Below are 12759 nucleotides of genomic sequence, written 5' to 3'. Positions count from 1 at the left end.
ATAGAGAGAAGGGACAGCACTTTCCCTAGTGAAAGTAAAATAAATTCATACTTACCCGGCCGTTGCCTTGGTGACGCGTCCCTCTTTCGGCATCCAGCCCGACCTCCCTGGATGACGCGGCAGTCCATGTGACCGCTGCAGTCTGTGATTGGCTGCAGCCGTCACTTAGACTGAAACGTCATCCTGGGAAGCCGGACTGGAGGAAGAAGCAGGGAGTTCTCGGTAAGTATGAACTTCTATTTTTTTTACAGGTTGATCTATATTGTGATCGGAAGTCACTGTCCAGGGTGCTGAAACAGTTACTGCCGATCGATTAACTCTTTCAGCACCCTGGACAGTGACTATTTACTGACGTCGCCTAGCAACGCTCCCGTAATTATGGGTGCACACACATAGTCACCCGTAATTACGGGAGCCCCATTGACTTCCTCAGTCTGGCTGTAGACCTAGAAATACATAGGTCCAGCCAGAATGAAGAAATGTCATGTTAGTAAAACCAATACGCTCTGCAGCACACATAACATCTACATAACATCTGCGGACTTCATTTTCGGAATTTTGACTCTCCATTGAAGTCAATGGAGAAATTCTGCAATGAGTCCGCAACAAGTCCGCTACACGTCCGCAACAACCATTGTATGCTGCGGACACCAAATTCCGCTCCGCAGCCTATGCTACGCAGCGAAATTGTCCGCAACGTGTAAACAAAACCCAACCACAAAGCTGTGGAAGGCAATGGAGAAACGTGTACGCTGCGGATTTCCGCTGCGTACTGTCCGCAGCGGAATTCCAGAGCAATTCCGCTACGTGTGGTCATGCCCTAACAGTGATTTTGTGAAAACTACTGCAAGAAAACCAGTAAGGGACACACCGCTATATTCATGGTGTCTGTCATTACTTTATCCTGCGCCCAGACAAGGCAGCATAAACCTGATGACAGATTATTTTTAAGCTACTTTGCAAATAGTCTTGATTAAAAATAAACTACCATTTTGTGTACACAACTCCTATGCAGACCTATGTCTCCATAGTTACAGACTACAAATAAAATCTTTGTAGTATGATCCTGCATGTGTTTCTCTACGTTTCTTCTCCTCCCTGTAACGTACAGACGATTTGAGGCAGATGGCAGTAATACATGACTGCAGGATCAGACTACATAGGGTTTGTTTGTAGTCTTAAGCATGGACACATGTAATTCTGCATAGGAGTAGTAAACACAATACGGTACAGTTTTTTTTAATCAAGTCTATTTGCAAAGTTATTTCATTTTTCTTTATTTTAGATGCATTGCTGAAATGAAAACAGTTGCAAAAATGTACATAGTCGTTTAAAAATCAGGGGTATGTTGGGCCTTAATGACCAGATGCGGTTAGAATTTTTTTTAGTAAATGCTGGTTTATTTTCTTGCCTAAAATTTTTATAGAAATATTTTTTTCACTCTTCACACACTGATAGCAACACCGCAGAAGAAATGCTAGCACAGGCTTCCAGTATCCGTAGTTTCAGTTGCTGCACATCTCGTATCTTCACAGCATAGACAATTGCCTTCAGATGACCCCAAAGATAAAAGGGGGTCAGATCGGGAGGCATTTCTTCTGCGGTGTTGCTATCAGTGTGTGAAGAGTGGGAGAAGAGGGTTGCATTGACAATCCAACACAATGGGCAGCACTTTGAACACATTTTATAAGTGGTCAGAAACGTGTAAATAACTCATGAAAGAATAAAGTAACATTAAAACCAAGCACACCATTGTTTTTCTTGTGAAATTCTCGATAAGTTTGATGTGTCACAAGACCCTCTTCCCATTGAAAAAACTAAAGTTGGATACAAAATGGCCGACTTCAAAATGGCCGCCATGGTCAACACCCAGCTTGAAAAGTTTGCCCCCTCCCATATACTAATGTGCCACAAACAGGAAGTTAATATCACCAACCATTCCCATTTTATTTAGGTGTATCCATATAAATGGCCCACCCTGTATTTTCTTGTAAGATATCTTATTACAGGGTTGTAGGATTCTATGGTTGTAGAGTTTAATCACTAGTTTCCAAGAAAATTTTAATGCAGATCATCTATATGTTATAATCAAAGGAAAATATCTATTTCATTCAGAACCAATCAATTTATTAACATATGTATTACAAATATTCTGTTTATATAGTACGCAATTACCATATTAGCAAAAGCACGTATGGGCACCTCTAGATGAACACATATGTATGTTATCAATAATTTAACACATTTCCGCTGATTCAAACTGATCTTATACTTTCACTAGTTTTTATACCCGGCGTTGTTTGGGAGGTTGACTTACGGTATAGATATAGTAAAAGCTCACTATTTAAATACCCAATTATGTGTTGTAAGGCCCCATGCAAACGACCGTAGAATTCGTCCGTAATTACGGACCCATTCACTTCTATTGTATATTTACAGGAAGGGGTCCGTGCCGTAGAAAGGCTCCGCAAAAGATAGGACATGTCCTGTTTTTGCTTTTTACGGAACGTGCTACCAAACTTTATATGGGAGCACGACCCGCATAGTAATTACAGAGTATTAAAAGTTAACTTACCTTCTTCTTCCTCCAGTCCGGCCTCCCGGGATGACGTTTCATCCCATGTGACCGCTGCAGCCAATCACAGGCCAATCACAGGCTGCAGCGGTCACATGGACCGCCACGTCATCCAGGGAGGTCGGACTGGATGTCAAGAGGGACGCGTCACCAAGACAACGGTACGTATGAACTTCTTTTACTTTCAATCGCTTCGACAAGTCAGGGCTGCCCCTTCTCTCTTTCCAGCACTGATAGAGAGAAGGGGCTGCCGATTAGTGCAAAGAAAACGGGTCCATAAGTACAGGTGGAATACTGGTGACATCGGACCCAATGTTATTGGAAGCACCATTAAATATCCTTAACACTATGATCACATGATCAAAAAATTTTTATTCCCTTTTGGAAATAAAAGTCCTAAGGCAGTGCTCCTAGACTAATCTACGAAGTGGTGGATGAGGGGCGGGAACTTCTGATTTATGCCCATTTGGCATCATTTTTCCTCGCTCCTCATCATTACCATTAGTCCCTCCATCGCTCATTGCTTCTCCATGCATTTTAGTCCCTCAATCGCTCATTGCTTCTCCATGCATTTTAGTCCCTCAATCGCTCATTGCTTCTCCATGCATTTTAGTCCCTCAATTATACGAGACAGGACAACTGTCCTGCCTGTGTTTAAACCCGCTGTGGCCAACATCGCAGTGCTGCTATGTTAGGCAATACAGCGAGGAATGATGTACATTGCAGCCAATTATGGGCTGCCACGTCATCAATAGGGGTGGAGCCTGTCAGTGCAATCCGTTACCTGGGGAACGTGTGTCCAATCAAAAATAGCTATTTCCTGATTTTAAACCAATGAAAAATCGGGCTTCAACCAAATTTTCGAAAATATATATAAGATAGGTATAAAAGTAAATCTTTTCCAGCTGCATAATTTCATATTATCAGTACATTTATGGCCATCTTTAGGGCTTGTCCACACGTAACGTAATTTCTGAAGAAAATTTCTGCAGCATTACCGCTAAAACAAGCAGATATTCTGCTGTGGAAAAACCGCACCATTTCCTGTGTTTTCTACTGCAGAAAATTGTGCAGATTTTGCTGCATTTTTTTCAAGTCTGTGAGAAGGAGATATCTCCTCTGAAAAATGCAGGAATTCAGTCCACTTTCCTCAGCAGGAATTGACATGCTGCGGTACGAAAAATATGCACCGCAGGTGAATTGCAGGACTGAAATTTTACACAGCGTGTGGATGAAATTTGGAAACTAGTAACAGCTATTTTCCATGTTGACTACTCAGTAAACTGAACAGAGCATGGTAACAGGAAAACAAACATTTAATAAATATATTTATAATAAAATAAAAATTAATAATGACCAATTCTAGGAGGTCTCTATACGTTGCAGTAACAGGGTAATCTCCTCACGTGTAGGCCGCAACTGTATAAAAACTCAGCATCATCTGTATATACACTCAATGGCCACATTATTAGGGTATGTGCACACGTAAACTGCAATTACGTCTGAAATTACGGAGCTTTTTTCAGGAAAAAACAGCTCCGTCATTTCAGACGTAATTGCTCCTCCTCGCATTTTGCGAGGCGTCTTTGACGGCCGTAATTTAGAGCTGTGCTTCATTGAATTCAATGAAAAACGGCTCAAATTACATCCAAAGAAATGTCCTGCACTTCTTTGACGAGGCAAACGACGATGCGTAAATTACAGGTCGTCGGCACAGTACGTCGGCAAACCCATTCAAATGAATGGGCAGATGTTTGCCGACGTATTGGAGCGTATTATGCCTCGGTTTACGCCTGAAAATAGGTCGTGTGAACCCAGCCTTTGTGTCACCCATCTAGAAGCTCGTGGGACCTCCTTTGGCCTTCAGCACCGCAGCAATTCATTGTGGCATAGATTCCACTTGGTGTTGAAATCGTTTTGCAGGAATATTGGCACATGTGTACAGGAAAGCTTCTCGCTGTTGCCACTAAATGTCCTCCTGTAAATAACTGCCATGAAGGGATAAATTTGGTCAGCCACAATGCTTAGGTAAGCCCTACTATTCAAAAGTCCATTCACAGATATCAGAAGACCCACGGTGTGCCAAGAAAACTATCCCCATACTATTACCTTATGTCCACCAGCCTGAACTGTTGACGCCTGACTGGAAGAGTTCTTAGATTCATGCCGCTTGCACCCAATTCTGGCCCTCCCATAAGCATGGTGCAACAGAAATCCGGAGTCATATGACCAGGCCATGTTTTTTTCGCTGCTCAGAGATGCCATTTTTGTGCTCTTTTGCCCACTGGAGTATTGCCTTTCTATTTCCCCTAGACAGCAATGGCACCAGTCGTCTGCTGTTAGAGCCCATCCGTGCTAAGGAAAGATTAATTGTGCGTTCGGACACCTTATTTGAAGCACCAGCGTTGTATTCCGCTGCAATTTGCTTGACTGTGCACAGCCTGTGTGTCCGAAACTATTCTGGACATCCTCCTCGTTGACGTCCACAGGATCCTTTTTCGATGGATGTTTTATCGCATTATTCTCGGTATGCCCTCGACTCTGTTGCACAAGAAGATCCCACAAGGTTGGCAGTTTTTAAAATACTAGTCTAGCACTAATGACCATGTCTTGTTCGTAGTCACAGATCGGTCAATTTTTCCATTCTAATGTGGATTCACACTGAAACTGATCCACGGGAAAACTTGCTCACTTGATTTTATTCTCACTTGTCTATTGTCCATACAGGGGATCTCCAATCATGAAAGGGCTGGTGTCTCTAATAAGGTGGCCGTTCAGTGTAGATACCAGTGTAGTTATAGGTTTGCAGTTACAGGTTGCTTACTGATCATTACGGTACTTTATTTATCTTATCTGACAATTTCATGCACTAGAAGAGACATATTGCACTGTTCATAGTGAACTTCATGCTTGAATAAATGGCAGACGTGTCAATAATAGGGTTTCTGCAACCTCGTTCATGTGGTACTGAAAAATTCTGTCCGGAAAATCCGCCGGAATTGCCCCACGGGGTTCAGCTCCATTAAGTGGGGCTAAACCACGTGCAGATCCGCGGCAGATCAAACTGCATATCCGCGGCAGAAATCTGAATGTAAGCCTCGGATTTCTGCCACGGATACTGTAGTAAATAAGTGTCGGATTTTCCATAGGCAAATCTGACCTGTCTGAACATGCTATAGTGACATTTAATAATATAGTGATATTTTTCAGACATGATTTTGTGTGATATTATATTGGCATGGGAGCTTACACGGATTCCATTTTTTGCTCAGTATTGCTTGTACGGTAATAACTTTTATGCTGTTATGTTCTGTATGCAGTGATGACTGCAAGGCCTGAGTTACTATGAATTCAGTTGACAAATCCCTTTATTCATACAGAATAGGTACTGTCCATGTTGATAACCAATAAGTTGTAATTGTGCATGAAAATACTTCATGGTTCGTATAGAATCCTGCCCTTGGGTGAAAGAATGTACTTACATCTTCTAAAAGCTTTTGATTTACTGCCACATAGGAGGTTAAACTAAAGGATATAAGCCTTGGGGAAGGATGGAAAAAATACTGACACATAGAAAGAGCAGAACTATTATAACAATCACTACAACAGCATCTTAAGATGCAAGCGTGAAGAATTGGTGACAATCATGGTTCATTTTCAATTAAACCTTTGTGCAGATATAATAATAAAAGGGAATAATAGAAGGGAAATGTGGGAGGGCAGAGTGGGTGGCAGTTTGGCTCTGTTCACATTGCTATCACAGGCTCCTCCATCAGCAGTTCCATCACATTTGATGGCAAGAATAGTGCAGCATCACGTCAAAACGACTGACACCGTGGCAAAACACCAATGGCCTCAATTGTAAGTCATTGGGGTCTGTCAGACGCTGTTGGGTTCCGTCGTACGACGGATCCAGCCTTTCACGTGGCTTCCATTATAATAACAGAAGCCACGATGCAGATGTCAACAGAGCCTTATAGATATACGTACAATATTAAGGACAATGTAAGCATTGTTTTGCTACCAACGTTAATGGGGTTGCCCAGTTTTATATTTGCTGTTTACATTTAGAGGTGCAGCCAGATGTTACATTAACCCCTTCCCCCTGCTGGCATTCTGGGCCCTAATGTCCAAGCCATTTTTTAGATTTTTCCATTGTCACATTCGAAGAGCTGTAACTTTTTTATTTTTGCGTCGGCATAGCTGTATAAGGTCTTGTTTTTTGCGGGACGACTTGCAGTTTTTATTGGTACCATTTGAGAGTAGATGCGACTTTTTGATCACTTTCTATCACATTTTTTTAAAGTCAGGATTAACAGAAAACAGCAATTTTTCCATTGTTTTTTATTTTATTTTTTACGGCGTTCACAGTGCGGGTTAAATAATGTAACAGCTTTATAGTCGGGGTCGTTACGGACGCGGCGATACCAAATATGTGTAACTTTTTTGCTTTATTGTAGTTTTTTTTAATAGTAAAGCATTTTGTAAGGGGAAAAGCTGGGTTTTTCATTTTTTTTTTTTCACTTTTTTTTTTAATTAACTTTATTAAACTTTTTTTACTTTTTTACTAGTCCCACTAGGGGACTTCACTATCCTCCGATCGCTATTATAATACACTGCAATACTTTTGTATTGCAGTGTATTACTGCCTGTCCGTTTAAAACGGACAGGCATCTGCTAGGTCATGCCTGCGGCATGATCTAGCAGGCATTCGCTGCAGGCAGACCTGGGGGCCTTTATTAGACCCCCGACTGCCATAGAAGACACAGACACTCGGCGATTTTATCGCCGGGTGTCAGTGAGATGAGAGGGAGCTCCCTCCCTCTCTCCAAAACCATTCAGATGCGGTGCTCGCTATTGTGCACCGCATCTGAAGGGTTAAACAGGTGAGATCGATACTAATATCGATCTCACCCGGCAGAGCAGGGACGCTCCCAGCCCTCAGCTGCTTCTGGCAGCTGAGAGCATGGAGATTTCACGGCTCCCTGCTCTGTTTACTTTATTCTACAGCAGCGACGTAGTTTGGCGGCGCTCTAGAATAAAGCCCACTAATGACCGCCGTAAAAAGACGTATCGGCGGTCATTAAGGGGTTAAAGTCTATAGTAAAATTAAGAAAGCACTACACTGTGTTTTGGTTTGTGGGGGTTTTGAGGAAATTTTGTGGTCAGTAGTGTTTTTTTCCAAACACCACCTGCTCTGGGTATGGCGTTTTTTTCTGGCATTTTTTCCCATGGGCTTGTCTTTAGGACCTAAAAAAACGCGATAGAAAAAGCATGTACAAAATTATACTAAATGAAAAACGCCTTAAAAAACGCGGTAAGGGCACATTCACACGTGGCGGAATTGCTGTGGAATTCTGCTGCGGACAGTCCGCAGTGGAATTCTCCAGCGGCCGTTTTTTACATTTGTTTCTATACATTTTTAGGAAACTTAGATCAGACGTTGCGGAAAACTCCACTGCGGACCATAGGCTGCGGTGCGGAATTTTCAGTCCGCAGCATGCACTGTCTGTTGCAAAAACTGAAATCTGTGGCAAGTCCGCTGTGTTTTCTGCAACGTCTGAACTACCTGTCAAATATACAAATGTTGGTGCAGATTCGTTGCGTAATTTCCCCAAATCTGCACCAACATTTGCAGCGGAAAAACTCTGCCACGTCTGAACGTGCCCTTACAGTCTACACGACGCTGACGTTTTTATTTGATCTCTCTACTTCTGTACTGATTTAGCCGTTAGTTGATGTTTTTGTGGCAGTTTTCCTTAAGGTTTGTCTACATAAGTCATTTTTTTGTGTCGGTTTTTGGCTCAATCTTAGTAATCGTGGCAAAACCGTGCCATTTTTGACAAAATTACTGCATTTTTGGTGCAATTATCACAACTATGGCAAAAAAAGCCAAGCACAGAAAAAACTCATGTAAACATACTTTGTGGCTGGTTTCACACTGTGTTTTTTTACCGCGCTTTTTTTTGCATTATAAATTCCCATGTCTCAATTGGAGTTCATCAACCAAAAAAAATAAATAAACGCATGTTGCAAATGCAGCTAAAACATACAGTGTGATGTTATGCAGGATATCATGGAAATATTTTATGTTGGTAAGATAAGGGAGTGTGATTGGTGCAACTGTATCTCAAAAAGTAAAAATAATTTATAATAAAAAGTATTTAGAAAGTTGCACAAAACACACTGATTTATTTAAAAAAAATGATTTCAAAGGTGTACATAGGCTAGATATATTTCAGTCTTTTGCATGTTGAAGCTTTCACACTGCGTCAATGGTTGCATCCCGTGTGTATCATATGTTCTTGTTTCTGCCATCTTCAGTGGACTGTTCATGTGTATATATATATATATATATATATATATATATATATATATATATATCATGCAGTGTGACTGTGGAGTATGGATTACCATAGATGCTGCATGGCATGTTATCTCTCCTTCCCTGCTTTAGCGCTTTTTGCACTTCTCTCTGCAGCTTGCCAGATTTCTGTTCCTCCAGGCCTTGCTAGTAGCACTTTATTCATAAGTAAATGTGGGGTTGGAGGCTCCCAGCCCAGCTTTTGCTCTGCTTTGCCTTTTTAACCCTGTGTTTGTCTCCTGCCGCTGCTTCCCCTTCCCCACAGGATGAAATGTTAGATCTTCAGTTACAGAGGCACCTTGATTTTTTGGATCAGCAGGTAGGAAGCCGCAGAGCTATGACTGTTCCTCCCTACAGTGTGTGGGTGTCAACTTTCCTTCCCTGTGTTCATAGATTGTGCTATGTGTGATATGGTAGACCTGTGTAACAACGTGTCCCTGGTTGAAAGCATTTGTATATTGTCAGTGTAAACAAGCAAATATAAATGCAAAATAAATCCTGCAACAGAAGAAAATACACCACATGAATAGATTAAAGAAAGATCTATGTTGACTTCTAATATACATATTCATTTGGTTGGGGGTATTATTCCTAACAATACACAACTTTGTATACAAATGTACTAGCAAGAAGTGACATTATATCTCACAGTGACGATACCACCTTTAACCAAGCTCTTATTATTGCATGCAAGAAAAAAAACGAAAGATGTTGTCCGCTTTGGAAGTCTCTTTCTAGTAGGAGGGTCTCCTGACAAAAAGTTTTGACTCTTAGCTATCAGGTATAATATATGGGGGAACCAAGGGTTCAATTTCCCTGTCGCGCTGCAGCAGTACCCATTGATGTTAATAGGCTGCCCGTACGGACAGGCAGGGTCCTTCGGAACAGACCACGCTCTTTGTAGGCGTTGTGCTCTATTCTGGCTAATAAATGAGATTCCTGAATGGGGGACTTCTGTCTATTAACTCAGAATTCCCTTATAGGATAATTGAAAAGGGGGTTTCTAAACCAGACAACCTCTTTAGTCTGGGTTCACACTGTGGTTTTTTGTTGCGTTTTTAACTTGTTTTTTTTTTTATTTGTTTGGTTGTGGTTGATGAACTCTGATTGAGAGACATAGGAGTATATCTAACAAAACAAAAAAAATGCATGTTAAAAAAGCAACAAATACGCACAGTGTGAACATAGCCTAAATATTACTCAAAAAGTACTAGAGTACACTCTTAGCACTTAGGAATACAGGCAACATAGTAGATGAGGAGATCTGTGCACTGTATATACATCAACTTATCCAGCTGAAACAAATAGGACCTTGTGTAACTCTCTAATCATCTACACTACTATTGGCTATGACAATTCCTTCAAGAATTGCGATGACGATGGCAATAATAATCTTTTTGGTATAGACAATGGGGCCAATTTACTAATCAAAATGCATCAGAATTCTTGCGTCATTTTAGCCACATTTATAAATTGTTTTTGACGCTTTTTGCAATTAAGGGAATGTGGTTTAAATTGCACCAAATTGTGCAAAAACGATTTGGCGAAATAAAACTGGTCTAAAATAAGTAGACCATGGGGTAGTACAACGTTAGACAGAAGTATCTACAGATGCGCCAAATTTATCATCCAGCATGAGCAACTGTGATAAATTTTGCACATCTAGTCTAATTCTAAGCTGACTGAATTTAAGACAGCATTTGTAAATCTGCTCCAATGTCTTTACCATGGTGGTAAATGGATACCCATAGTTCGTCATTATACTTTATAATACATCCCTCTAAATTATTATTGATGTTTAGGCTCTATTTATATCACCATCAGCCTTTATCTTAGTGTATACGCCAGGGAAATCTCCCAACGTTGGTGCCAAATGCAAAGTCCTGGTGGCCCGCCTTCCTATATAGTTAAAAAAAACTATACTGACATATAGCTGCCTGGCGGATGCCAGAAGGATTCTGCTTGGACATCCGTCGGGTCTATAGGGCTCTATTAATACTCCAGTGTGTACATCGGGAGTATTTCCCACACTTATTCTGAACATCCAAACAAAATATAGGCAAAATCTCTCATACCAACCAATCAGGTTTCTACTTACATTTTTCGAAGGGCCTCTGACAAATTAACGACATCTTCTTATTGGTTGCTATGGGCAACAACTCCAATTTTCCTTTGTACCTAATTTGATAAATCTCCCCCCACTATCTTTGAATGAAAGGTGTCTACTAATGAATACATCAGAAAACCGTAACTTAGTGTTTCGATCCCCATCCCATCTGGATTTAACTATATAAGTTGTCAGACACATTACGACTATTGTTGGCATGCTGGGTACCCTGGCTAATGGCTTCTATGATAGGTTTAAAAATAGGCTTTTCAATCCTATAGTCAGATACAGACCACTATGTGTTACTAAGGCCTCATGCACACGGCCGTGCCCGTAATCACGAGTATGGGAGCATGGCCCGTAAAAAGCAAAAGATAGGACATGTTCCATCTTTTCGGTACGGAAAGGTGTCCGCGGCCAATAGAACTGTTACGGTCCGCAATTATGGAGAATTTTTACGGTCGCGTGCATGGGGCCTTAGTGTAGAACATATGGGTCATAAAATGTCAGAGTGAATGCCATGACTGGAATTATTCTTCATCCTCTGTTTCCCCCCACCACCTGCTGCAGATGAGTGAGAGTGAGACTTTGATCAGCATGGTGAATAATATGGTACACTCCTCCCCCAGAGCACAGATCTTCATGCAAGTAAGAGAACACTTAAGTGTCGCCTTCACTCTGCATGACACAACTCATTCTCATCTCCACGTGAGATACATTGAGGTTATGGGATTGTTTAATCTATTAACTAACCACCATTTAATGAATGTATATTACCTAAGATACTGCTGTTGTCTTCCTGTATAAATAACATAAGTTGAAATATGCAGATTTGTTGGTAATGCGCTATTTATGGCAAGTAGAGGTGTCATTGTGTCATCCACATGAGTGTCACACCACACAGTGTCATGTACGTACATTGATCTTCAAAATGTGATAGAGGAAAGATGCACATAGAAGGGAGTACATATTTGATATGGTTGAATAAAGACACAGGTCTATCAAGTCCAACCTATAATCCTACCATGTAAATCCAGAGGAAGGCAAAACCCCAATGAGGTTGATGCCAATTTCCTCAAAAATTCCTCCCTGACTCTAAATATGGAAATTTGAATAAATCCCTGGATCAAGGTCCAATCTCCAGAATTTATTACTCATAACATGTAATATTATATTTTTCAAGAACGGCATCAAGGCCCTTCTTGAACTTGTTTAAGGAATCAACCAACACAACATCCTGTGGCAGAGAGTTCCATAGTGTCACTGCTCTCACAGTAAAGAATTCCCATGTCTGATGGTGGTGAAACCTTTTCTCCTCTAGACGTAGAGGATGCCCCCTTGTCCTTGTTACAGGCCTAAGTGTAAAAAGATCATTAGAAAGATCTCTGTACTGTCCAGTTATATATCTGTACATTGTAATTAGATCGCTCCCTGGTCTTTTTCTAAACTGAATAGCCCCAAGTGTGATGACCTTTCTTGGTACTGTAATCCACCCATTCCCTTAATTACCTTGGTCGTCCTTGTTTGCACTCATTCTAGTTCTAGTTCATGTCCTTCTTATACACAGGTGCCAAAAATTGTCACAATAGTCTGTGTGTGGTCTCATTAGTGATTTGTATAGAGGCAAAACTATGTTCTTGTCATGAGCATCTAGTCCGCTTTTGTTGCATCCCATGATTTTATTTGCCTTGGCAGCAGCTGCCTGGCACTGTT

General features: G+C 41.1%; 1 protein-coding gene across 14 annotated transcripts in view; it reads left to right on the top strand.

Moving 5' to 3' along the window:
* PLEKHA6 (pleckstrin homology domain containing A6) overlaps positions 1–12759 on the top strand; it is a 181026-nt gene that overhangs the window by 138756 nt on the left and 29511 nt on the right. For 9 of the 14 annotated variants that reach the window (XM_075853745.1, XM_075853744.1, XM_075853737.1 and 6 more), the window contains exons 11-12: positions 9205–9258; positions 11617–11694. The exons of 2 other annotated variants lie outside the window; for them this stretch is intronic. In XM_075853745.1, the coding sequence (XP_075709860.1) occupies positions 9205–9258; positions 11617–11694 (132 nt within the window). The remainder of the gene's footprint in view (positions 1–9204; positions 9259–11616; positions 11695–12759) is intronic. 3 more of the 14 variants (XM_075853743.1, XM_075853736.1, XM_075853738.1) reach the window with 2 other exon arrangements.

Source organism: Rhinoderma darwinii, chromosome 2, assembly GCF_050947455.1.
Source record: "Rhinoderma darwinii isolate aRhiDar2 chromosome 2, aRhiDar2.hap1, whole genome shotgun sequence".
NCBI lineage: Eukaryota > Metazoa > Chordata > Amphibia > Anura > Rhinodermatidae > Rhinoderma > Rhinoderma darwinii.
This window is presented reverse-complemented; position numbering and strand designations above follow the sequence as displayed.